This window comes from Chaetodon trifascialis, chromosome 15 (genome assembly GCF_039877785.1).
Source record: "Chaetodon trifascialis isolate fChaTrf1 chromosome 15, fChaTrf1.hap1, whole genome shotgun sequence".
NCBI lineage: Eukaryota > Metazoa > Chordata > Actinopteri > Chaetodontiformes > Chaetodontidae > Chaetodon > Chaetodon trifascialis.
In genome coordinates this window covers 25,468,739-25,491,870 of record NC_092070.1, presented here as the reverse complement: position 1 = coordinate 25,491,870, position 23,132 = coordinate 25,468,739, and the positions used below count along the sequence as shown (strand labels likewise).

Here is a 23,132-nt window from a genome sequence, read left to right as displayed (position 1 = left end):
ACACTCATTGAACTCATCATGAAGCGTTCAGTGTTCAGACTAAGGTCAGAGTTTATTTTCAATATATTTCAAGTTTGGTCATTCGAGTTTGTTTATTGATTAATGGACACGTTTCTTCAATCCTTTCCTTAAAAAGAAAAGAAGGAGAGAACGTTTCAGCTGAGAAAATGTGAACACGCTGTGTTAAAAAACAGTTTCCTGAAGCCAAATACAAAGGAATCGAACCCGCGGGTCAACAAGTGACCCTTATTATTAAGGCCTCCAACCTGAAAGACGGGCGGACGCAAACTGTCCTCAGCCTCGGACTTTGATCCTCGCGGCGGAGTGAAGACACAATGGACAAACTGTTGGACGATCACGTCTGTCAGTGGCGTTGCTCGGGTCTCTGGGGGATCCAAGCAACTGCCTGGCTTACCTGTCCGCAAGCCCCGCCCCTGACGTCCGTCCCACCTCACAGTACAAGTACCAGATGTTTGGAGTGACAGCTGAGTCAATGTGGTGCGGATGACAGGCCTGTGATCAGCTGTTATTGAGTGATTTCCACGAGGGCTGATGCGTTCAGAGGGGACGGGGCCACGCTGAGACCGTGGGGCCCCACATGGTCTCATCCAGCTCAGTCAGTGATGAGTCAGCGGTAAATAAAAGCAAACCAACACAGAAATAATGTCAGACTGGGTTTTTATTGAAGAAGCTGGCACAGACTCAGGTTACACTTTACAGCATCTGATCGGCTGGACGGGTTCCTGCTTCCATGCTGGTCTGACTGGTCTACTTGGTGGTGGTGGTGGTGGTGGTGATGGTGGTGTAGGTGCTGCAGAAACAAAGGACACACGTGTTTATTTGGGCTTTCTGATGAATTTCTTTGTCTGATGACGCGTAAACGGACGTTTCTTGTTGTTATGAAGATGAAGAAGATGAGCAGGTCTGAGAAAAGAGATGAAAGTACTTTGATGTCATGAAATGCTACATTTTCTCTTTCTTTTTGTGGCTTCATGTTGCGCTGAAATAAGTTCAGACCTGATCATCAGATGTCAGAGCGGTGTCCGCTGGACTTGGCGGACATGGTGTCCGTCCCCCTTAAAGGACACGTATGAAAGAGTCACGGAGCTGTTTCCTCCACTCACCTCTGAACGCCTCCGTCCAGCAGCTTCCTGTACTCGGCGATCTCCAGCTCCAGTCTGGTCTTGATGTCAAGCAGCTCCGCGAACTGGATCTTCTGGTTCTCCAGGTTGCCCCTCAGCTGGGCCAGCTGCTCCTCCAGAGCCACCACCTGCCCCTGGTAACCTGCCAGCATGGCGGCGTAGCGGCTGCTGGTCTCGGCCAGAGTCGCCTCCAGAGCTCCTCTCTGTTCAGGAGGAAGAGGGAGGACGGTCAGGTGGGCTGCGCTCAACCGTCACCGCCGGCTTGACTTGGCAGAGAAACACGCTGATGCAATAAAACCCTCAAAGGTTCCAGAGTCACATTCATACGGAAGATCCATCCATCCATCCATCGATGGATGGATGGATGGATGGATCGATCGTGCCGGAAAATAAAGGAAATGGATGAAAAGTTAAAAATGTCAGAAATGAATGTGAGAAACTGTGTGACAGTAACTCGAGAGACACAAAAGTCCAAATCGAAAGCAGCTTCCAAACAAATACAGGTCTGATAAATGAAAAGCCAGAAGACATGTTGATTGATGTATCGATCCATCAGTAAACTGATCAGTATCTATACGTGTGCGTGTTGATGGGCGGGAGCCTTTGGTCACCTTGCTGATCTCAGCCTGCAGTTTGATCTCCAGAGACTGAAGAGTTCGTCTGAAGCCTCCGATCTCAGACTTGGACGTCTGCAGGGTCTCGGTGCTCACGGCCACCTCTTTGTTCAGCTCGGCCGTCTGTGGAGAAAAAGTGTCGATGATGTTATTGATTAAATGTCAGCAGAGATGTCAGAGAGCAGCCTGACGGAGACTTGTAAGAAATCACAGTTTACAGCTCAAACCTGGAATAAATTTGTGACCATTAAAGCTGCAAACTTCTCACTCAACCTTCACAAAGTCCATCAGTGGCTGTTCTGGAGCTTTCAGTCATGTCACATGATCTTCCTCAGCAGGTGAAGTTTCCAATGAAGTTTAAGAATGAACTTTTTAACGAACAGTAAGTACAGTATAAGAACCACAAAGCGGCTTTAGAGGGACTGCAGTCTGAGCTGGTTTCGGACAGCAGGGGGCAGCAGTCCACATGTTCAGAGCAGAAAACTGGATGACGCGGTCTCACCTTGGCCTGGAACCAGGACTCCAGCTCTCTGCGGTTCTTGTTGCTGACGGTCTCGTAGTGTTCTCTGACCCCGGCCAGGATGGCGGACAGGTCCTCCTGAGGAGCGGCGTCCACCTCCACGTTCACCTGACCTCCCATGTGGGCCCTTATAGCCAGCAGGTCCTGCAGGAAGAGCCTGGTTACACTTCTGTCTTTTAGCTCTTCATTTCTTTTTCTGTCTCGCTGCTGTTGGTCTCACCTCCTCGTGGTTCTTCTTGAGCAGGATCAGCTCCTCCCTCAGACCCTCCACCTGCAGCTCCAGGTCGGCCCGGTTCAGAGACAGCTCGTCCAGGACCCTCTTCAGCCCGGCGATGTCGGCCTCCACCGACTGATGCATGGCCTGCTCGTTCTCAAACCTGAAAAACGCCAAAACGAGTTCAGCAAACTCAGCTGAATGTTGGAGTGAAGCGGCTGAGAAGACCGAGCCCACAGAAAGACAGATGGAATCAGATTACTTTAAGTCTCCACGCACGATTCGGCGTCCAAGGAAACAGTCTCACACTCACTTGACTCTGAAGTCATCGGCGGCCAGCTTGGCGTTGTCGATGGCGAGGACGAGGATGGAGTTTCCACGAGCAGCGCTGATGATCTGAGCGGGAAGGAAGAGAAGAGCTGTGTGAGCGAGCAGCTGATTGGCCGAAAGCTCTGTGGCCACCAGGTGGCTCCAAAACAGCGACTTACAAACGTAAAGACCAAACAACTAAAACATCTTTAAAAACGAAAAAAACAAACAAAAAGTTCTGAAAATTAAAACCTCAAAACAAAAAAATAACAATAAATACTAAAAACAATAAAACCTCAATAACAAAAAAATACTTGTTCAATAAAGAAATAAATAAAATGTCGTGAAAAACTTTGTAATATTTAAGAATGTGCAGCAAAGTTTAACTGCTGCGACTTGCAAACGCTTTTAGTAACGTAAAACTTTGAAAAACAAAAAAACCTCTGAAGGTTAGAAATTAAAACCATGTTAGAAATAAAGTTTTTATTGCTAAATGCTGAATTATTGAAGCCAAGAAGTTAAAATACACAATACAAGAAGTTTATATTGATCATAAAGATGTAAAAATGCTGAAGAATAAAAAAGGATTAAAAGTAAAAAACTTAAAAACCCAAAAAGTCAAATTTCAAAACAAACACGTTCCTCTGCTTTCACACCTTCGTCTCTCTTCATCATCCTCGTGTGCTGAAATGTGTTAAACAATCTTCAGTGCAAATATGCAGAACACATATTTACTGAACACCTGAACTCATCAACATGTCCGCAGTCGCCTGTTTGACGTTCACCTTCGTATTTGTGTTTTTTCCTCCAGTGTCCGACGCACATTCAGCCTTTTTTAGCTAACAGTGACTGTAGACAGGAAAGAGCAAATTACTGCATCCGAGTCGATGAAAATGACGCTCGTTTGTGTTGTTAACTGGATGAACTGCTGTTTTTTTGTCACTTCCTTTCAGACTGCAGTCAACCCGCCTGAGAAACATCTGAGCAGCACAAACCAAACTCTGTGCAATTTCCTGAGCATTTTAGAAAATCACAAACTTACTTTGTGTTTAGCAATTGAATGTTTATCTCCTTACGTTTTGGACTGTACAAATATGTCTTTCTCAGAGAACATTAAATACTTTTTCTATGTTTTCTTTTTAGAAACTTTTAGACTTTCTAAAAATGGTCACAATCAACGTTGAAGGAAAAACAAGCTTTCGTAAAAAGAGTAAAATGTAAACCGGCCTCAAACAGATCTCACAATGACGTCAGTAAGTGAGCATTCATCTTCTTATTTTATGGTCTAACTGTTGCTTTCACTTCCTTCTCGGTCCTGCGAGGCGTTTCATTCAAATTTCACGTCATTAATTCGATGCTTTGATGCTTGAAAAAAGTACAATTTGAGTGTTAATGTTTGTTTTTTTTGTCTGCTTTGTTCTCGGCTTTTAAAACAAACTCAGAATAACTCAGTCTCACAGGAACATTGATGAAGACGTGACCCTGTCTCTAACTCTGCTCTCTATCTTCAGGCTGGTAGAACTTCCTGAGGCCTGCCTGGGAGACTAAATTCAGGGAGAAGTCAGCACGTGCTGATCTGTCCTGCTCGAGCTGCAGGTCTTCACTCGTTGTGGTCTCACCTGGTCCTGCATGTCTTTGATGCGGACGTTGAAGACGTCAAAGTTGTGAGCCTCCGGAGCGGTCCGGCTCTCCAGGAAGTTTCTGATCTTCAGCTCCAGCTCGGCGTTGGCCTTCTCCAGGCTGCGCACCTTGTCCAGGTAGGTGGCCAGGCGGTCGTTGAGGTTCTGCATGGTGCTCTTCTCGCTGGCGGAGATGTCGATGGCGTCGGCCAGGTCGAAGGCTCCGGAGGAGGTGAAGGAGGCCTTGGAGACGCGGACTCCGGACCCTCCGGCTCCTCCGTACACGCTGCCGGCCCTCATGCTGCCGAGCCGTTGGGAGGACGAGGACGCGATGGGACCCACGATCATGGAGCTCCTCATGGGGGAGGACACGTAGCTGCTGCGGGTGGAGAAGGAGGTCATGGCTGAAGGACTGAGCTCTGAGTGGAGAGTGAAGAACTGCTGGGACGTCGCCTCCTTTTATAGCTCAAAGTGAAGCTGGGGGAGAGGAGGCAGTCGGTCAGGTTGAGATGCCACACATGCTGGGAGAGTCGGCGTGTGGCCCCGGGGCCGCAGAGGAAACCGGTCTGAGCTGAGCGGGTTGAGGTCCTGCAGGTCTGGTGGGTTCACGGCCGACAGAGAAAGTCTCAGCGCTCTCTCTGCTCGCAGACCATCAGGTGAGGATCAGGGGCCTCCGGGCGACGCCTCAGAGGGGCCCCGCAGCTGCTTGTACAGGCTCCTTCACCCGACGGGTCGGTCCCGTCAGTCCCCACGGAGCCCCGAGGACCAGACATCCGGTCAGACCTGAAAGGCCTCCCAGAGACACTCATCATTGACAGACAGCAGGAGTTTGAGGCGGTTGAAAAAGTGAAGGATCAAATGTTGTTTTGCGGCTCGAGAACATTCTGCTGCTTCAGGCTGTCAGCAGAAGCAAAGAGGATTTTTCCATTTATAGTCCTGAAGAGGCGAAAGTGTCCAGAGTTCAGCGAGAAAACAGCAAAGAGCAGAGAAACGTCTGGAACAGGCATCATGTTATGCTGCTCAGTCTGAACTTCATTTTCTAAAATGACCAGAGGACACACACACACACACACACACACACACACACACACACACACACACACACACACACACACACACACACACACATACACACACACACACAGGCACACACACACACACTCTGCTGGTGAACTGCTGCTGGATTCAGGTGCAGGAATGGCGCCTCACCTGTCGGGCCTGTTGCCGGTCACACACCTGTCCCTCAGGTCAGCCCGCAGAGAACTGAATCGCAGACACCGTCACTCCACACTTCGCTGCCATAAATCAGTCAGTTATTATTCTTTTTTCAGAAGAGAAGCTCTGAGATTTCAAAGATGTGAGTGATTGTGAAGCTTCACAGGCGACTGTGAAACGGGGTCTGCTTTAGTCCTGAACCAGGACTTCAGTCCTGCTGGAGGATCTCATACAGGAGCAGAAAGCTAAATCACATGTTTTTTTTGTTTTTTAACTTTATTTTTATTGAATTATTTGTTTTACAATAAAGCAGAACATTTAAATAACAAAGAAATGCACAGATGAGCAAGTGGAAAAGAGCTCCAATCGTCCATGTTTTTCTTCTTCACCCGAGCAGAAAGCTTTACCCAGCTGTACAATAAACAACGATTACATAGATATTTATTGATCATCTCCTTTTACAGCGCAGCCGCATCTATTCAAAATGAGCTGTCCATGTCCTCCAGCATTTGGTAAATCTGTCCATACACAGGTTGAAAGAAAAAGTTCTTCTCCATGCCATATATTTCATTTACAATACCAATCCACTGCTCTTTGGATGAGGATTCTTTATTTAGCCACCGTCTTGAGCAGCTTTTTTACTGGCTGCTAACATTATTTTAACCAAATATCTGTCCGGAGGATTCAGCACAGATGAGGTATCACCAAGATAAACTGTACAGAAATCATGTTCAAATTCAAAACCCGTTACTAATTTTATTTTGTCTACTACATCCCACCAGTAAGCTTGTATAACTGGGCAATCCCAGAAAACATGGGCGTGGTCTGCCTGGGAGTTTCCACTCTCACCAGCATCTTCCATAACTTGTTGGGCCTGTTTAATTTTAGGAGTAATAAAAAATCCAATCATGTTTTTCCATGTAAATTCCCTCCAATAACCAGAACTTGAAGTACTCATTTGAGTTTACAGATGTTCAGCCGTTCCTCTTCTGATGCTTATTTTTGCTCCTTCGTCCCAAAGAGATTCAATATAAAGTGCAGAAAATCCACTGCAAGAGATTCGAGTTCTCACTTTACAATTGAGCTTACATTTGTAGGTGTCGGTCAAAATGTTTAAGTCAGAGCTGCACTCCTCTGTTGTTTTCATATTACTGTGAAAACAGGTTCTAACCTGGAGGTATCTGAAGAAGTCTTGTTTTCTTAAATTAAAGCTATCCTTGAATTTTTGAAAGCTGTGTAAACTCCCTTTGTCAGAGATCAGACAGTAAGCTGTAAGCATCTGAGCAGGTCTGAGATCTTACCCAACGTACTAGTTTAATATGATTATCCATTTTAGTTTTTAAATCACATGTTGCGTTCAAGTGCTTCCATTTTAAACAGCCCTGCTTCAGTTCATCTCAGAGCAAAATGAATGAATGACGCGCTCAGTTTGATTCAGTCACACAGATCAGCGTTTTCCACTCGTCGATGCATTCATGTGTTCATCACTTTCATGTCACAGCTGACTTTATCATCTTTATCAGAAAGTTTGATCTGTTTGCAGCATCATGTCTCTGTTGAAGTGAAGGTTGTCCAGGTGCACACAGAGAGGCAGGTGAGCTTTAAGGGGCTTTATGGACAAAAGACACGAGATATGATCCGAGCCGAGCCGAGCCGAGCCCACAGGGACCTGACAGGGTGGGTGTGGCAGAGTCCCTTTGGGAGTCTTGGTTAGCTGCAGAGGCTCACCTGCATCCACTCAAGTAATCACAGACAGACAAGCTGCGATGGAGACAGTTACTGCAGATCAGAAGTAAAAAGAACACTTTCCCTGCAGTACAAGTACAAACACGACACAGAAAGTACCTTCAAATTGTTCTTCAGTGAAGTACTTTGAGCTGGAGCTTTGTGGGGCTGAGGAGCTCAAACCGGACAGACTGGTTAAACTGGTTTAGACCGCTTCAGGTGAGGCTACATCTTAACTTTCAGTCAGGGGCGTTGGTCCGGGGGGGGGGCGGGCCTAGCATACAGGGCCCTCATGGGGGGGCGTGTACTCTGTGTACAGGACCTGCTCTGAAGCCACAGCCCATAAAAACAACAATAGTAATGAGTGACTGTTAGTTTGAAGCGCCATCCTCGTCATCAGTCGATCCATTCACAAATCTCCTCTCTGTTCATAAAAACAGAAGAAGACGACGAAGACGAAGACGACGAAGACGACGGCCAGACTGTGAATGAAAACCAGCCGCTGCTTTGAGTGAATGTGGCTCTAAAAAGTGAAGAACCTCAATGTGTTCTGCGAGCTGTGAATACTCGAGCGATAAAGCTGATTCTGATTTGATGTTTCCTGTGACCTGAACTCATCGTTTAAAGGCAATAAAACCATTTCTGATTCTGATGCAGATGAAGTATAACACACAGCACTTTTTTTTCAAACATCTTTAATATCTTTATTTGTTTTCAAACAAAGTAACATATATATAACAACTGGGACTCAAAACTCTAGTTGAGTTCACGCCCAAGACATAACAACAAGACAACAACACAGATAAAGGACTAAAAATAACTATAGGAGAAAAAGGAAAAGCAAAAAACAAATAGCAACAGAAAAATGGCTAAATACACAATATATAATAAAATAAAATAATAAAATGATGATACAAATAATAACCAACTATAAATCTATAAAAGATAGGGGGATCAGTATATACAAAACCACCTGTATATTGATCCTTTTCACAAGCATGTTCTGCACATAAATCGGGTATACACCGCAGACCACACAGAAAGTGTATTCTCCAAATAGACTGCAGAGGGCCACTTACGGGTCATCCCCTGGAGTTTCCATCAAACGAGACAAGTCTTTGTTTGCTAGAAAATCTTTAAAGGGGCCCCAGATGTTCTCAAAAATTGATTGCTTACCCTTGATTGCATACGTAATCTTTTCTAAAGGCAGGGTTACTACTAATTCTGAAAGCCATTTATCTATCCTTGGTCTATCCACCTCTTTCCAAGCCATTGCAATGACTCTTTTGGCCAGCAGCAGACCTATATCTAGAAATAGTCGATGCTTCTTTCTAATATTACAGTTAGCTGGGTAGATACCCAATAGGAAGAGTTTTGGTTCTAAATGTAATTTTATCTCTAATATTTCCTCAATACATTGTCTCACTTCTTCCCAGAATTCCTGGATTTGAGAACACTGCCACAAACAATGAAAAATCGTGCCCTTTTCTTTGTCACATTTTATACATACATCTGGTATGGCACTGTTGAATTTATTCAATTTAACTGGCGTCAAGTAAGACCGCATTAACCAGTTGTACTGCAGTAAGTTTAAACGAGTGTTCACTGTTTGTGATTGGGCTTTGCTACAAGCCTTCTCCCACTCCTCAGTGGAGAGATTGTCCTGTAGATCCTCTCTCCAGGACTCAAGCCTATTTACTGAAGATTCTGAAGATTGATCAACCAGCTCATTATGTATTTTTGAAATCATACCCCTTCCCTGGCAATCTTTCACCATCATATCTTCGAGTATTGATAGGCCAGGAATGGACAAGGACTGATTTTGTAGTAATCTAATAAAATCTCTCAATTGTAGATAACAAAAGAACTGGCGGCGGGTTATGTTGTGCTTGGCAGCTATTTCATCAAAGGACATCAGATGTTTATCATCAGGACTATAAAGATCTCCTATTTTTTGTAGCCCCTGTACAGCCCAAAGTTTAAATCCTCCCTCACCTCCTCCCGGGGGGAAACGGTCATTTCCCCATATCGGACTGAATAATGAGAGTGAGTCGGATTCTTTGAGATATTTCTTAACTTGTTGCCACACACTAATCATATTTTTAACCACAGGATTCTACACACAGCACTTTTAACCAGAATGTAGAAAAAGGATGAACAGATTTCGGCTCATTTGAGTGAAATGAGTGGAGGGTTGTTTGCTTCATAATAAGGGTGGACATTAACACACACACACACACACACATGTCTCAGTTCATCAGAAGGCTTTATTGGTGTATTTCTGAGAACGGCAGCATCGTGTCATCAGGCGTTCGTGGTCTCAATGCTGGTCCGAGCTGATCTCACAACCGTCTGAGATCTCCTTGGTGACAATCAGCACTTTACGAGATGCAGTTGGCCTGCAGGAGAGCAAACAGAGGGTCTGGTTAGCTTTCAAAAGGCTGCTGTTAGCATTCGCCAACACACCACGCGTCGTTAAACTCCGTGTAAAACTCACTGTGCACCCTGGACTGCTTCCACACGCCTGTTTCTACATTTCCACTTCCTGCACTTTTATCTTTGAATTGTTTTCATGTTTCTACTTTTTGATTTTTTATTCAGATATTACGTTTCTCATTATTTTGTTTTGTTTTTTTAACCGTTTTTGATAGATCACCAATTAGCAATTTTTAACATTTTTAGCAAATATAAATATAGTTTTCAAATGAGTATTTAAACCATTTTCCTGCAGAAAAAAAGATTATTGAATTATAGTTTTCATGTTTTCTTCTGTAGCAGGAAAGTATTAACAAACTGATTGTTGAGGTTTGAATAGTCCAGTTTTATCCCAGTATGAACTGGTCCACTCACACCAGCAGCTCTCCATCCAGCAGCCTCCTGTACTCGGCGATCTCCATCTCCAGTCTGGTCTTGACATCCAGCAGCATCTGGTACTCTTGCTGATGACGCTCCAGGTCAGCTCTCAGCTGGGCCAGCTGGTTCTCCAGGCTGGTCACCTGGTTCTGGTAGCCTTCCAGCATGCGGGCATACCGGCCCTGGGTGTCGGCGAGGGTTCCTTCCAGAGACGCTTTCTGAAGGGTTGAGGAAACAGTGTGAGAAGTTTGTAGAATGTCTTGATTTGCAGGAAAACAGACCAAGGAGTGGTAGACACCCACCATGCTCAGCTGTGCTTGGAGTTCGATCTCCAGGCTCTGCAGCGAGCGTTTGACCTCTGTGACCTCGGAGCGTGATGACTGAAGAGTCTCTGTGCTGACGGCGACCTCCTTATTGAGCTCATCAGACTGCAAACAGTAAAGACACAATGTCAGGAATCACGTCTGAAGGAGATCTGTGTTTTAAAACTGCTGATCAATCAACACGTATGCTGACGACACTGTACTGTTTCTGTGTCTCTTTAATTTCATACACTTCTATGTTTTTATTGCTCACTGTACTTATTTAATTGACTAAATAAGACTTGGAGGGATTTAAAGATGCATATACATCTTTTAGCTGTCATGTAAATGTCTGAAAATGTGTACTTTTTAAATGCAAAATAAGTTTTGTGGGGTTTTTTCAATTAAAACAAGAGTAAATTTGACTTGAAAAGTCAAAATTATATGTATTTTTCCCGTTTCTATACTGTGTTTTGTAACAGGGTGAGACTGCAGTTCCACTAATGGCCACTAGATGTCACTGGAAAACCCCAAACTATACTTGTATTTAAGTGAATGGGGAAACATTCTGGTTTTATTTACTCAGCGTCCCTCAGTGTTTTTTGGAATCAGGGTTGTGCATAAAGGAAGAGGAGGGTGACCTCACTTCTTCAGATGTGTTTTTTTGGTCCTGATTTTGAAGATGATGATGTCATAATAAAGACATTAAAGCTTAAAAAAGGAGGCATTTTGGCATCATAGGGCTTGCTGTATATCACTCACCTTGGCTGAGAACCAGGACTCCAGTTCTCTGCGGTTCTTGTTGGCGACGGCCTCGTAGTGTTCTCTGATTCCAGCCATGACGGCGGACAGGTCCTGCTGAGGAGCGGCGTCCACCTCCACGTTCACCTGACCTCCCATCTGGGCTCGCAGAGCCAGCAGGTCCTGCAGGAAGACACGTCCAGTTCAAAGAGAAATGAATCAGTACTTTATATTACTCATACTCATTTTGATGGCAGTTAGTTTGCGGTTTCCTGCCCACCTCCTCGTGGTTCTTCTTGAGATGGATGAGTTCCTCCCTCAGCCCTTCGATCTGCATCTCCAGGTCGGTTCTTCCCAGTGTCAGCTCGTCCAGGACCCTCTTCAGTCCGGCAATGTCGGCCTCCACCGACTGACGCATGGCCAGTTCATTCTCAAACCTGCACAGCAGCCAGCAGCAACAGTCACATTGGCTGCTTCGACCAAATCGTCAGACCAAGAAACACTTAAAACAACAAGGACCTCTAGTGGACATGTGACTTATGATTGAACAGGAAGTAACATGTCACTGTTAGAACCCCACAAAACCTCTTCAGGACGAGGTTTGCATGGATACTTCACGATAGCTGTGTGATGTTTCTCAGATCAGATTTAAAGCAGACATGAGCTCCAGCTGTTTGGGACGTGAACGTCCTGCTTGGATACTCACTTGACCCTGAAGTCATCAGCAGCCAGCTTGGCGTTATCGATCGCCAGGTAAAGAGATCCGTTTGAACGGCTGGCTGCGAGGATCTGAAACAGAAAAGAAGAGCAGATTTAGGATGAAGGAGTTTTATTTTATTTTCTAACGGTAACTTGGACTGAGACGTATTTCAGCTGATCCAGGAGAGGACACAGCAGACAGCAGGACGTGGCTGCACATTTGTCCCATTTTACACTACAAGTTAAATGAAACTTCATTTTTGGGTTTTGTAGCTGGTGCCTGCTCCGTCCTGAGTGTAAAGAGGGTGAATACAGAGGTTGGTGAGCAGCTACACGACCGATTTCAAAACTGTGCAAGTACACGTCAAATTTCCCTTCAGTTTCTGTGGTCTTTTGTTCTTACGTTACCATTTCTGCCGCAGGTGGCCTCTGTGTGTCTGAGGCGTGGCTGCACCTGTGTGCATCCTACCTGTGTGGATGAACACCTGAGACACCTGAATCTGGCTGCGGGGCTTTTCATGTCACATGTCTTTCTTTGCAAACTGGAAGCTTTGTGTTCAGACCGTCTTCAGTTTCAGGCAGATTATTATCTTCCTATTTCCACATTGATCTCACACTTCTAGTCTTTCTTTTGTGCCTCTACCACAGTCTGACTTCACGACAGACACAAACCTGCATACAGAATCAGAACCTGGTCTTACCTGGTCCTGCAGGTCGCTGATGACAACCTTGAATGCAGCATAGTCGTGGCCCTCGGGTTTGGTCTTGTTCTCCAGGAACTGTCTGATCTTCAGCTCCAGCTCGGCGTTGGCCGCCTCCAGCTTGCGCACCTTCTCCAGGTAGGAGGCCAGGCGGTCGTTGAGGTTCTGCATGGCCATTTTCTTGTTGTCGGAGATGTCAATGGCGTCGGCCAGGTTGAAGCCGGCACCGGAGGCAGAAAACCCTGCACCGGAGGAGAAGCTTCTGGAGGCGCTCGCGCTGGAGATGCGGACTCCGGAGCCTCCGGCGCCTGCATACACGCTGGGGGCCCTCATGGCGCCAATGCGGTTTCCACCTGAAAAGGTGACGGAGCGAGTGTAGGAAGTCATGGTGAAGGTGTCAGCCTGCTCTGGATGGAGAGGAGAGAGTGTAGGAGAGGCTGAACTCAACCCTTTTTATGCCACCTGGAACTGAGGGAGGGATTCATGGTCCGGCCCCCGATGCTCGCCTCAGGGCAAAAGAAAAGCAGGCCACAAGACACACTGACGAATCAGAGCAGGAATGTTAAATATACGCCTGTTGCACAATGATCTATCATCCAGAACCTCTCTGTTGGTTCTGCTATCTCAAACTCAATCAACTGGCTTGTTCAGGTGTATCTGCTGCTCTGTAAACCTGATTGAATCCCCTGTTATCTAATCTGCTTCACATTTTTGCACGTCAAACATCTGAAGACCCTCGACCCTCCTCCGGCTCCCCTCCACCCGGATTCCTCTGAGCCTGTTCAAACCCGCCTGCTGTTTCCAGCCTCTGTGTGTGATTGTGGGTCGTGCAGGTCTACATTCAGACGCTCACTCGTCCTTTATTGTGCAAGCAAACAATGAAATCCTTTGTTCCAGCTCTTCAGTCAGGCTCTGTTTGCCGCGACAAAACAGGAAACACAGTCAACACTGCAGCTCATCATGGGCAAATGTTTCATGTAAAATGTGGAAAAATGTGTTGAAATTGATCAAAAACGCAAACTTAACTCATGATAATGACACCATGAAATAATCCTCTCACCTAACCAGGTGGAATCACATAAATCATAGATACATATGAAACCGACTGCTGTGAAAACTTCACCTCAGATCAACAAAGCCTGTATTTAAACAGGATGTTTGAAACACTGAGTGCAGACTTAACAATGAGGTGCTAATGAGCTTCAGAGGTGCTGGTGGCTGGATTTCATTGTTCGCTGCTGTGGCTTCTGTTACCATACAGACATGAAAGAGGCATCGTGTGCACATCTAACTCTTAATGTGCCTTAAAGAAAAAGACTGCACGAGCAGATTGTGACTGCACACATGACAGATGGTTCAGTGTGAAACATAAATAACTTGAATTCCAGTGTGACACTTGTCAAATACGTCGTACGTGCAGACATGTGGAGTCTGTCATACTGAGGCACGAAAGGGACGAACGCCAACGATGATGTCAGAAATAAAATGCTGGAGGGCTGAGATTCGCTTTAAATGCAACTAAGAAGCTAAAACCAGTAAGAGCAGACCCAGACCAACAGTACGAATCATTAATGTAGTGTATGTGTGTCCACATACTTCTGGCCACATAGCATATCTGACGGAGCAGCTTCATTTGCTTCACAAACAGACAGAGCTGACTCATTTTGCCACCGGCACATTTACAGTGATGCTGACTGATGTGCATTGTCCCTGAAAAAGCAAAAATAAAATCAATAAAGTTGTATTTAAGAGGGGAAAAAACTCTCCAAGCTAGCTTGCTAAGCTACCTGCTGTGCGTTTGCAAGGTTAGCTCGGTGGCTAGTGGAACAAGAAGTTCACACTCTACTCAAGAGACATATTTGTACCATTGATTCTCGTCTCAGAAGTACAAAACTGGTTTATGTTCCACTTTATACTTAAAACACAGCTGACTGGAGTGATGCAACAAGATGGCTGCCATGACATAACATGACAAGGCAGGTCCACAAATGCAATCACCATATTACATAAAAATCATAATAATGCAGAACTTTGCACACAATGTGGGTTTTCTGACCAAAATACTTTGCTGTGTCGGTAATTTGGACTCGGTTAGTGTCGTGTTGTGTGCTGCCACTTGTTTGTTTGGGTTTGTGAAGAATTGAGCACCTGAGGTTTCATAAAGGCCACTGGAGGTCGTTTTCCACAGCAGCAGGAGCCACGACTGTTCGCGTTGTGCAGTTAAATAAAGCTCAACGCGATGCTTGGACGGTGGACCTCTGAAATGTTCTCAGTAACATAGCGATTTTGTGTTTTATTGTAGTTTCCTGATGATTTCTCCTGCCTGTCAGTGAGTTTTATGAGCTGCTGTTTCAGACCGGCGGCCACCTCTCAGCAGACCTTCAGCGGATGCCGGCGTGGTTGCAGGCTCGCTTTAAGGCTGGTGCACTGAGGACTGAGCCCGAGGCTGCTTCAAAGCAGAAGATTAACTGCGACTGACTGCAGGTTTATAGACAGGGGAGTTTTACTGCGCAGTTACTTTGAGTGGCAGACTGCAGAGCTTGATTGTGGGGACATTTTCAAACAGCGAGAGGACGTCTGCTGCTGATATGCTAAACTAAGATGGCAAACATGGTGAACATTGTGCCTGCTGAACATCAGAATCTTAGCATTGTCATTGTGAGCATGTTAGCATGCTGGTGTTAGCATTTAGCTGTAGTTCAGCCTCACATGACAGAAACTGAACAGAAACACCTTTCATGTCGCTTCAGCAGGAAGAAATGAGTCGTGTTTTAACAGTTGTACTTATTGATCCATTGATTATATATTTATACCCTGTGATTGTGAAGTTGCAGGTGCAGGGGAGTCGGTCCTGTCGTCTGATGGAGGAGTCGCATGTCTCCATAAATATTTGTGTTCTCGCGTATGTGTTTGTCTGCTTGGATTAATGCTCATAATGAAGATGTGACGTGAAGCTGACTGCTCGGGTGTTAGCTGTCGTATGCTAACTGTGTTAGCTCCACCTGGAGCTGCTGCTCTAACACTGATGCTCCAGGAAAGTCTGGAAAAGTTCTGAATAAAAGTTCTGAATAAAAACAGTCATTAACAAACAAACTGTCCCTGAAGTGTTCCTGCGCTCATGTGGTAATATTATATACAACAATAATATAATAATGATATATCCTTCGTACAGTCAGGTGTGCACAAAGAACCTCACTTCCTGCCTTGAGAACAAACCTGTTCACCTGTGGAATGTCCCAGACAGGTGTGCCAAACTTCAGAATAAGTATATATTTACAAAAACCAATGAAACTTTGCATATTTTATCCTTGTTCTGTACTCAGACCATTCCAGCACCGCACAATCTGCTTTAATGAAGATTTTTGCTTTTTCAGGAATTTTGACCTTTTCTAGCTGAATGACGCTCGGAGGCTCATTTTATGTGACATGATTTCCACCTAATGATTTGATTTGCTTCATTGCTTCTGAAAATGTTTTGATCCAATGCCGTCAGAAGAATAAATGTGGTGCCTGAACGTTTGTGCAAACCACAGACATGATTAAACTCTCTGTTTTCAGCTTCCTGTTGGGGCGGCGCTGCGTTTAAGGCACTGACAGCACTTTACCATCGTTAGGAAAACATCATGTTTTGACTTCAAATACTCGGGTTTGTTGCCACAAACACGCCTGGAACAGTTGTCTCACACCTCCACCACCAGCACCACCCTCCTGTGGGTGTCAGACTGAGCTCGTATTCACACAGCAACTATCTGAACTATGTCACTGTGACACCAGCTGCACAGACATAGAAGAAACATGCAAACTGAATGTATTTTATGTACAACGCCATCGTTTTATTCAGCTGACTGTTTAATCCTGACTCACACGAAGCACTTTGTGGTGTATCTTTGTCAGCAAAAGAGCAAGAAAAGCTAAAACATGATGGAGTTCACACAGCTTTGCAGTTGTGGAGGCCTGTAGAGGACGTACGACTGCAGACACTGAACAGAAGACACAACAAGCTTTTATTTTGAAGCACCTCAGCAGACTTTTATTTTGTCAAGAGCCAAGAGGTCGCCCCCTGGTGGCGCTCACAGGGTCTGACTGACGGTCTCGGTGGAGGAGCTCACCACCTTCCCGTCCACGATCTCCTCCACTATGGTGATCACTTTCTGTTTGGTGGAGGTGGAGGAGGAGGAGGACACGGAGACGCTGCAGGAGACAAACAGCACAGGCAGGTTTTATTCATGTCACAGTCACAGTGATGATAAATCACCGTCCTTTGTAAACCTGCACAACAAGCTGACGGTGTTTCATTTGCAGAATCTGACTCAAGAACGAGGAAGTAACAATGACGTTTGAAACAAGTTGGAAATGAACTCTGTCTGCAGAAAGATGCTTCACTCATCAGCTTCATGTTTCCACCTCCAGCTCCATCCTCACAACACGCCTTCAGCCTCCTCACCTGCTGCTGGCCTCTCCATCCAGCAGCCTCCTGTACTCGGCGATCTCCATCTCCAGCCTGGTCTTGATGTCCAGCAGCAGCTGGTACTCCTGGGACTGTCTCTCCATGTCGGCCTTCAGCTGCGCCAGCTGCTCCTCCAGCAGGGTCACCTGGCCCTGGTACCCCATCAGCTGCATGGCGTAGCGGTTCTGAGTCTCGGCCAGAGTCGCCTCCAGTGAGGCTTTCTGCAGGAGAGAGGAGGAGGTTCAGTTTGCCGATCACGTCACAAACACGCTGGACGTGGAGGAGAAGCTGGATGTGGAGCTCACCATGCTGAGCTGTGACTGCAGCTCGATCTCCAGCCCCTGCATCGTTCGCTTCAGCTCTGTGATCTCAGATTTGGACGTCTGCAAGGTCTCCGTGCTGATGGCGACTTCTTTGGACAGCGTCTCTGCCTGGAGCACAGAAGAAGAGCATGGTGAGCACAGAAACACCCATTCAGCAAATCCACAGCATCACCACGAGTATCTACTCTGCTTCTCTATTTTAAACAGCTCCTCTTCATTTACCTGACAGCTGAATAATTCTGGACATATTTACTTTGTTTGTTAAATGTGTACAAACAGCTGAGGCTGAACGCCATCCGGATGAAAAGTCAGGATCAATCAAGTTATCACGGTTCATCCTGGGGGGAACATGAACATTTCATACAAACATCCAGCAGCTGTTCGGGTTATGATTCAGTCTGGAACAAAGCGAGGCACATGCGTGGTTCCCATTAGCATGGCTGAAAGTCACGTGCTGACCTTTGTCTGGTACCAGCTCTCCAGCTCTTTGCGGTTTTTGGCAGCGATGGCTTCGTACTGATCCCTGACTTCCGCCATGATCTTGGAGAGGTCCAATGCTGGAGCGGCGTCCACCTCCACGTTCACCTGGCCGCTCATCTGAGCTCGCATTGCCAGCAGCTCCTGCAGGGAGATGCGTGACAGTTGAGGATTGAGTGCTCGCTGAACCACAAATGTTCCTAGAAGACATTTCTTGTGTCTGTGGGAACTTAATTTATCACCCATAACTGATCCATTCGATAAGCCCACTGACCTCCTCGTGGTTCTTCTTGAGGAAGATCAGCTCCTCCTTCAGCCCTTCGATCTGCATCTCCAGGTCGGTCCGGCTCAGCGTCAGCTCGTCCAGGACCCTCCTCAGCCCGGCGATGTCGGCCTCCACCGACTGACGCATTGCCAGCTCGTTCTCAAACCTGCACAGAGGACGAAGCGCTCATTTCCTAATCTGTTTATCCAAAATCGAACTGAGTGGAACAGGCGAAGGATGCCAACAGAGAGAGAAACAAACGGTGAAAACATGTTTGAAATGTCCCCAAAAAAGACTCCAGCTGGATGTCTTTGGCTGTTGTTGGCACTGAGGCTTCAAGCTGCAGTTCCTCTGACAGCCACCAGGTGTTGACTGATAAACTTTAAATTCAAGTGAAGGGAGGAAAGGCAGATTTCCACCTGTCTCATCCATTACCGCCTTTTTCCAAGTTCTTTTTGGCTCTATTCAGGGTTCAACTCAACCGCTAACTTGCTAGCGCTAGTCAGTCTCTCTATTTTCTCTCCAGTGTTTTGTTTACTCCCCCTGTTAACTGTCTGCTATGGAGGCAATGAGCTTGGTAGCTAAGAGGACAGTTTATTTAAAAGAACATGAAGAGACTCGTTCGTATGATGAGTCCTAACTGTGTGTAAACCACGTCTCTGCTGTGCAGCAGTTTATAATAAGCTGATCTGAAGTTTTGCCTCAATTTGCATTTTTCTGATTCAGGACGTTTAAATTTAACTCGTAGCTGCTCATTAATGAATGGATTCACTTACTTGATCTTGAAGTCGTCTGCAGCCAGCTTGGCGTTGTCGATGGAGAGGTAGATGCCGCCGTTGAGTCTGGTTGCGGCCTGAATCTGCGAGAGGAAAGAGGAAAGAAACGCTGTCAGCCTTCTATGTTCATTCTTTGTTAACAGTGCACTGAAGGGACGTCCACAGACAAAGACGCAGTCAAGCAATAGTGTGAAATGTGAATGTGTCTCAGAGACGTATGTGCAGACTGTAGGCTGCAGCTCAAAGGTGCTGAGATTGAAATGTCTGCCTGTGGATTCGTCAACGCGTTGACTTCATCTCATGCTGAAGCAGCAGCCTGTAACACAGCCGCTCTCTGGGAAACATCTCCAGCCTTCAACTCTCGCTCTTTTGTTCAAAGTGGAACAAAAATAAAACTGCTCTCCTCTCTCATGCTGCTGCTTCACCTGTCAGTCTGTAGCGTCCTGTTACACTTGGCACTAACTTCACTCTCTGGCTTTGGTATTTGCATGACGACGTTTCCTGACAACACAAAGGTTCAGCGTGCTGCACTGAGACTCTTTAGCACAAACACACACAAAGACGCCCGATGCCAACGCCTCCACAAACATCACATGAAGTACTTTAAACTACGACTGAGACGGGAGCTGGCATGACTCCACTGTTCATGCTTTAACTCATCGGATGGATGAAAACTGTCAGGTGGCAGCAATGGTGGCAGGTGGAGTATGTGCATACACCTGCTCGCACCTTCGGGCTGTTGTTGGATACAAAGACTGTGCACACTACACGTGTGGGCCTACCTTGCCCTGCAGGTCTGTGATGGTGGCGTAGAAGCCGCTGTAGTCACTAGGGGAGGAGATGGTCTTGCTCTCCAGGAACTGCCTGATCTTCAGCTCCAGCTCAGCGTTGGCTGTCTCCAGCTTGCGCACCTTCTCCAGGTAGGTGGCCAGACGGTCGTTCAGGTTCTGCATGGTGGCCTTCTCGTTGGCGGAGATGTCCACGCTGCCGCCAGAGACCATGCCAAACCCCCCTGCTGATCCGCTGCTGAGGTTGAAGCCGTAGCCAGCTCCACCAGCTCCACCACCACTGCCGCTGTACAGGGACATGGAGGAGCCACCGGAGGAGATTCTGACCTGAGAGCCCCCAGATCCACCGTACATGGACCGACTGCTGCTCAGGTAGGCTCCACCGCCGCCCCCTGACACGCTGCTTCTGGTGGTGAAGGACGTCATTTTGAGTGGTGATGAAGGTGAAGGATGCTGTCTGTCTGCTTCAGCTGGAGAGGATGAAGTGACGGCTCAGAGAGCGGCTGTTTTTTATACTGTTAGGTGAGTTTGTGGGGGGGTGGGGGGGCAGGTGGTGCCAAGTCTGGGAGGAGACACCTGTCCTTGATGGGCTGTGGGTGTGTCTGAGAAATGCGGAGCCAACAGCAGCACATTCACCTGCAGCGGCATCCTCACGCCAACTCTCCCTTCATCATCATCTTCATCACACAAAGCTCAGCAGGCGAGTTCAGACCTGGATGACATTTTTATTCCACCCAGCATGAAAAGCCACATTCAATCAATCAGCAGCCCTCCTCACAACAGCCACAATCAGCTATTACGCTTTTTATGAGCGCAGCGTTGAGTAACTCCAGGCGGGTTATTGTGCCGACAGGCCAAACAGGCTTAAAGACTAATCCACTTGTTTGTTTAGAGGGAGCCGCCATCAGCCGCCTGATCTTGAGCAAACATCGCTGACAATGAGCAGAGGCTGAGGAGCGGCTGATTGGATTCTGTTACGATCAATAAAACACTCAAAGTTAGAGTTAAAATTCTGCTGAACAGTCTGAACACGTGTTCCCGCCGAGCGGAGGATTCCATGTAAGCCTCGTTGTCTGTTGACAGATTATTGTGCTTAAAGGTGCCGTGAAGCATTTGGATCAAACTAAACCATTAGCGGATTAGCTTCAGACGCTCAAATGATTTCTGTGATCAAGACGACGCAGCTCTGAGTCCAGACCAGACCAAATGTCACATTGATTATTATTATTATCAATAATAATAATAGTAATTTATTTTAAATTGATCACTCCGAACATTTTGTTCACCACTGATAAAGTTATTGAAGAGGTACAATGAAGCTTTCCATTAGCTTAGCTTGGTTGCTAATGCGTGGCTGGGACTTAAAATAAGGGACATTTTCTGGCCTGGACGTCCCACCGGCCTCCCTGCTGTCCACATACCTTTATATACATCCTAAAATCGCTGCCAGGTGAGTCCCTGACTGCAGGCAGTTTGTTCTCGTGCTTCGTTCACCCCCCCCAATCAAAGACAGACTCAAAGTAAACTGGAAGCTGCTCTCAGACCAGTCAGAGTCCCTAGTGGTTCTGGTCTCTTCATTCACTGATTTTGGTGAAAATATTTCTTGGAGACTTTCTGTCCTCCGGCTGTTTCCCGTTGGACAGATGGGTTCACTTGTTTCAAAGGAACCGCCAACTGCCGCTAACTGTAGCTGCTAACTGTAGCCGTTAACTGTAGCTGCTAACTGTAGCCGTTAACTGTAGCTGCTAACTGTAGCTGCTAACTGTAGCTGCTAACTGTAGCCGTTAACTGTAGCTGCTAACTGTAGCTGCTAACTGTAGCTGCTAACTGTAGCCGCTAACTGTAGCTGCTAACTGTAGCTGCTGTCAGACAGTTAGCTCAGTTAGCTGTGCAGCTGCAGGTCGTTAGTTGACTGTCCGGAGCGTACAGCAGAAGCTCTGGACCGATGAGAGGAGGAGGTTTTCAGGGATCACTAAGTCGTCACATGGGGACGGTTGGTCAGGACCCCTCTGCGTCACCTTTGAGGCACTTTGACTGTGTTGAAAGCAGCAGTTAATTTGTGGATAATCATCAGCACAGCGTCACAACATGCTGTGATGTAAAGGATGCATTTGTGCATCCTGGAGCCATCGCAGTCATTCAGCTAATGATTTGACTGAAAGTGTTTTTCTGAGCAGCGTGGGAGTGGCTCTGTGGTATTCTGCTGCAGGCTTTTCCATCACGAGCTGTTGCTCTCAGGCTGCAGGGAAAACTGACAGGTATGTGCGACGCCCACTGCTTTCTCCGTCACAGCCATTAAAGACGGGACGTTTAATCTCACCTGGATTCAACTTGTCAGACATGTTTGTGTAAGAGGTGCATAAATCTGTTATTGGCTGTGAAATGAAGATTTACAGCCTGCAGCAGGGAACATGGAACGTTCTCTGTCCACCTGCAAACAGCAGCAAAGCACAGAAAGTAAACTCCAACATGAGCTCCATAGCCACAGATACCTGTCCACTGTCCACATGCCTCAGTGTCCTGCTGCTCTGGAAAGGGGACGTCTTCAGGCTGCAGCATGCACAGGACATGTTCCAGCGGGCTGTCGGAGATTCATGCAAAGATTGTAAAATAGGTCAAAAAGGAGAAATTTGGATTTGGTAATATTTAAAAATACGTTGAGGAGGGAAATAAGAGTTCCCTGGTGAGTAGTCAGTGTTCTACTGAGCTCAAAAACTGAAGTACATTTACTCAAGTCATGTACAAATTAGAGGTACTTGTAGTTTCTTTGGGTGTTTTATGAACAGCAGCAGCCAGTGAGGGGTGTGTGTGTGTGTGTGTGTGTGTGTGTGTGTGTGTGTGTGTGTGTGTGTGTGTGCTGTTAGCTGCTGAGCTCGGTGTGTCACTGAGGTTAAATGTTGGATCTCAGGTCGATCACTGAGGACTGAGTGTCAGATCTCATGACCTGCAGGTGATAAAGGCAGTGCCGGAAGAAGTACTCAGATCCTGTACTTCAGGAACAGTACTAGTACACACTGTGAAAATACTCCACTGAAGTAAAAGTCCTGAATTCAAAATGTCACTGACAAGCATTCAGCATCAACTCATCTGGAGATACGTGCTTTTTGCAGGACAGGAAATGGAAGAATAAGTGTGATGTGGAAGATGAAGCAGCCAGACGAAGGCAGCGGAGTAAAAGTCCTGCGTTTGCCTCTCACATGTGGTACAAAGTACAAGTACTACGAGTTTGTCCAGTTTGTCACATCAACCTGCAGAGCTTCAGTTTGGACAAACACACAGTGACAGGTCTATTCTGAGCGCGCACACACACACACACGCACACACACACACACACCCTCCCCCCGCCTCAGGGAGACATACTGAACCTGTCCCAGCTCGCCCCCCCATCATGAACCTGTCAGT

At 46.5% G+C, this 23,132-nt stretch overlaps 3 protein-coding genes across 3 annotated transcripts; all 3 read right to left on the bottom strand.

Annotated features, from left to right (window-relative positions):
• Nucleotides 1-1,120: 1,120 nt before the first annotated feature.
• On the bottom strand, nt 1,121-4,820 carry LOC139342975 (keratin, type I cytoskeletal 13-like). The gene is made up of 6 exons (XM_070980329.1): nt 4,419-4,820; nt 2,804-2,886; nt 2,497-2,653; nt 2,259-2,420; nt 1,754-1,879; nt 1,121-1,345 (listed from the first exon to the last, which is right to left on the bottom strand). Exons 1-6 carry the CDS (start codon nt 4,818-4,820, stop codon nt 1,121-1,123), a joined length of 1,155 nt encoding a protein of 384 aa, XP_070836430.1.
• A 4,837-nt stretch (nt 4,821-9,657) lies between these two features.
• LOC139342968 (keratin, type I cytoskeletal 13-like) lies at nt 9,658-13,062 on the bottom strand. Its single transcript, XM_070980304.1, has 7 exons — nt 12,655-13,062; nt 11,961-12,043; nt 11,535-11,691; nt 11,276-11,437; nt 10,514-10,639; nt 10,209-10,429; nt 9,658-9,757 (listed from the first exon to the last, which is right to left on the bottom strand). The coding sequence occupies exons 1-7, from the start codon at nt 13,039-13,041 to the stop codon at nt 9,679-9,681; spliced, it is 1,215 nt and encodes a 404-aa protein (XP_070836405.1). The 5' UTR covers nt 13,042-13,062; the 3' UTR covers nt 9,658-9,678.
• Nucleotides 13,063-16,678: 3,616 nt separating this feature from the next.
• Nucleotides 16,679-20,204, bottom strand: LOC139342978 (keratin, type I cytoskeletal 13-like). The gene is made up of 7 exons (XM_070980334.1): nt 19,725-20,204; nt 18,943-19,025; nt 18,176-18,332; nt 17,884-18,045; nt 17,407-17,532; nt 17,099-17,322; nt 16,679-16,845 (listed from the first exon to the last, which is right to left on the bottom strand). The coding sequence occupies exons 1-7, from the start codon at nt 20,154-20,156 to the stop codon at nt 16,725-16,727; spliced, it is 1,305 nt and encodes a 434-aa protein (XP_070836435.1). The 5' UTR covers nt 20,157-20,204; the 3' UTR covers nt 16,679-16,724.
• Nucleotides 20,205-23,132: the final 2,928 nt, after the last annotated feature.

What these genes read in the sequence shown, in the direction of transcription:
- LOC139342975 (XM_070980329.1), bottom strand. Translation starts at nt 4,820, where the DNA reads ATGACCTCCTTCTCCACCCGCAGCAGCTACGTGTCCTCCCCCATGAGG. An exon ending in GCCGATGACTTCAGAGTCAA is followed by an intron (nt 2,654 to 2,803) that starts GTGAGTGTGAGA and finishes GGCGTTTTTCAG; the next exon opens with GTTTGAGAACGAGCAGGCCA. An exon ending in TGCAGGCTGAGATCAGCAAG is followed by an intron (nt 1,346 to 1,753) that starts GTGACCAAAGGC and finishes CCTCCTGAACAG; the next exon opens with AGAGGAGCTCTGGAGGCGAC.
- LOC139342978 (XM_070980334.1), bottom strand. Translation starts at nt 20,156, where the DNA reads ATGACGTCCTTCACCACCAGAAGCAGCGTGTCAGGGGGCGGCGGTGGA. An exon ending in TCAAGAAGAACCACGAGGAG is followed by an intron (nt 18,046 to 18,175) that starts GTCAGTGGGCTT and finishes ATCTCCCTGCAG; the next exon opens with GAGCTGCTGGCAATGCGAGC. An exon ending in AGAGCTGGTACCAGACAAAG is followed by an intron (nt 17,533 to 17,883) that starts GTCAGCACGTGA and finishes TCTGTGCTCCAG; the next exon opens with GCAGAGACGCTGTCCAAAGA.
- LOC139342968 (XM_070980304.1), bottom strand. Translation starts at nt 13,041, where the DNA reads ATGACTTCCTACACTCGCTCCGTCACCTTTTCAGGTGGAAACCGCATT. An exon ending in TCCAAGCACAGCTGAGCATG is followed by an intron (nt 10,430 to 10,513) that starts GTGGGTGTCTAC and finishes TCAACCCTTCAG; the next exon opens with AAAGCGTCTCTGGAAGGAAC. An exon ending in CTGGATGGAGAGCTGCTGGT is followed by an intron (nt 9,758 to 10,208) that starts GTGAGTGGACCA and finishes GCTCTCCTGCAG; the next exon opens with GCCAACTGCATCTCGTAAAG.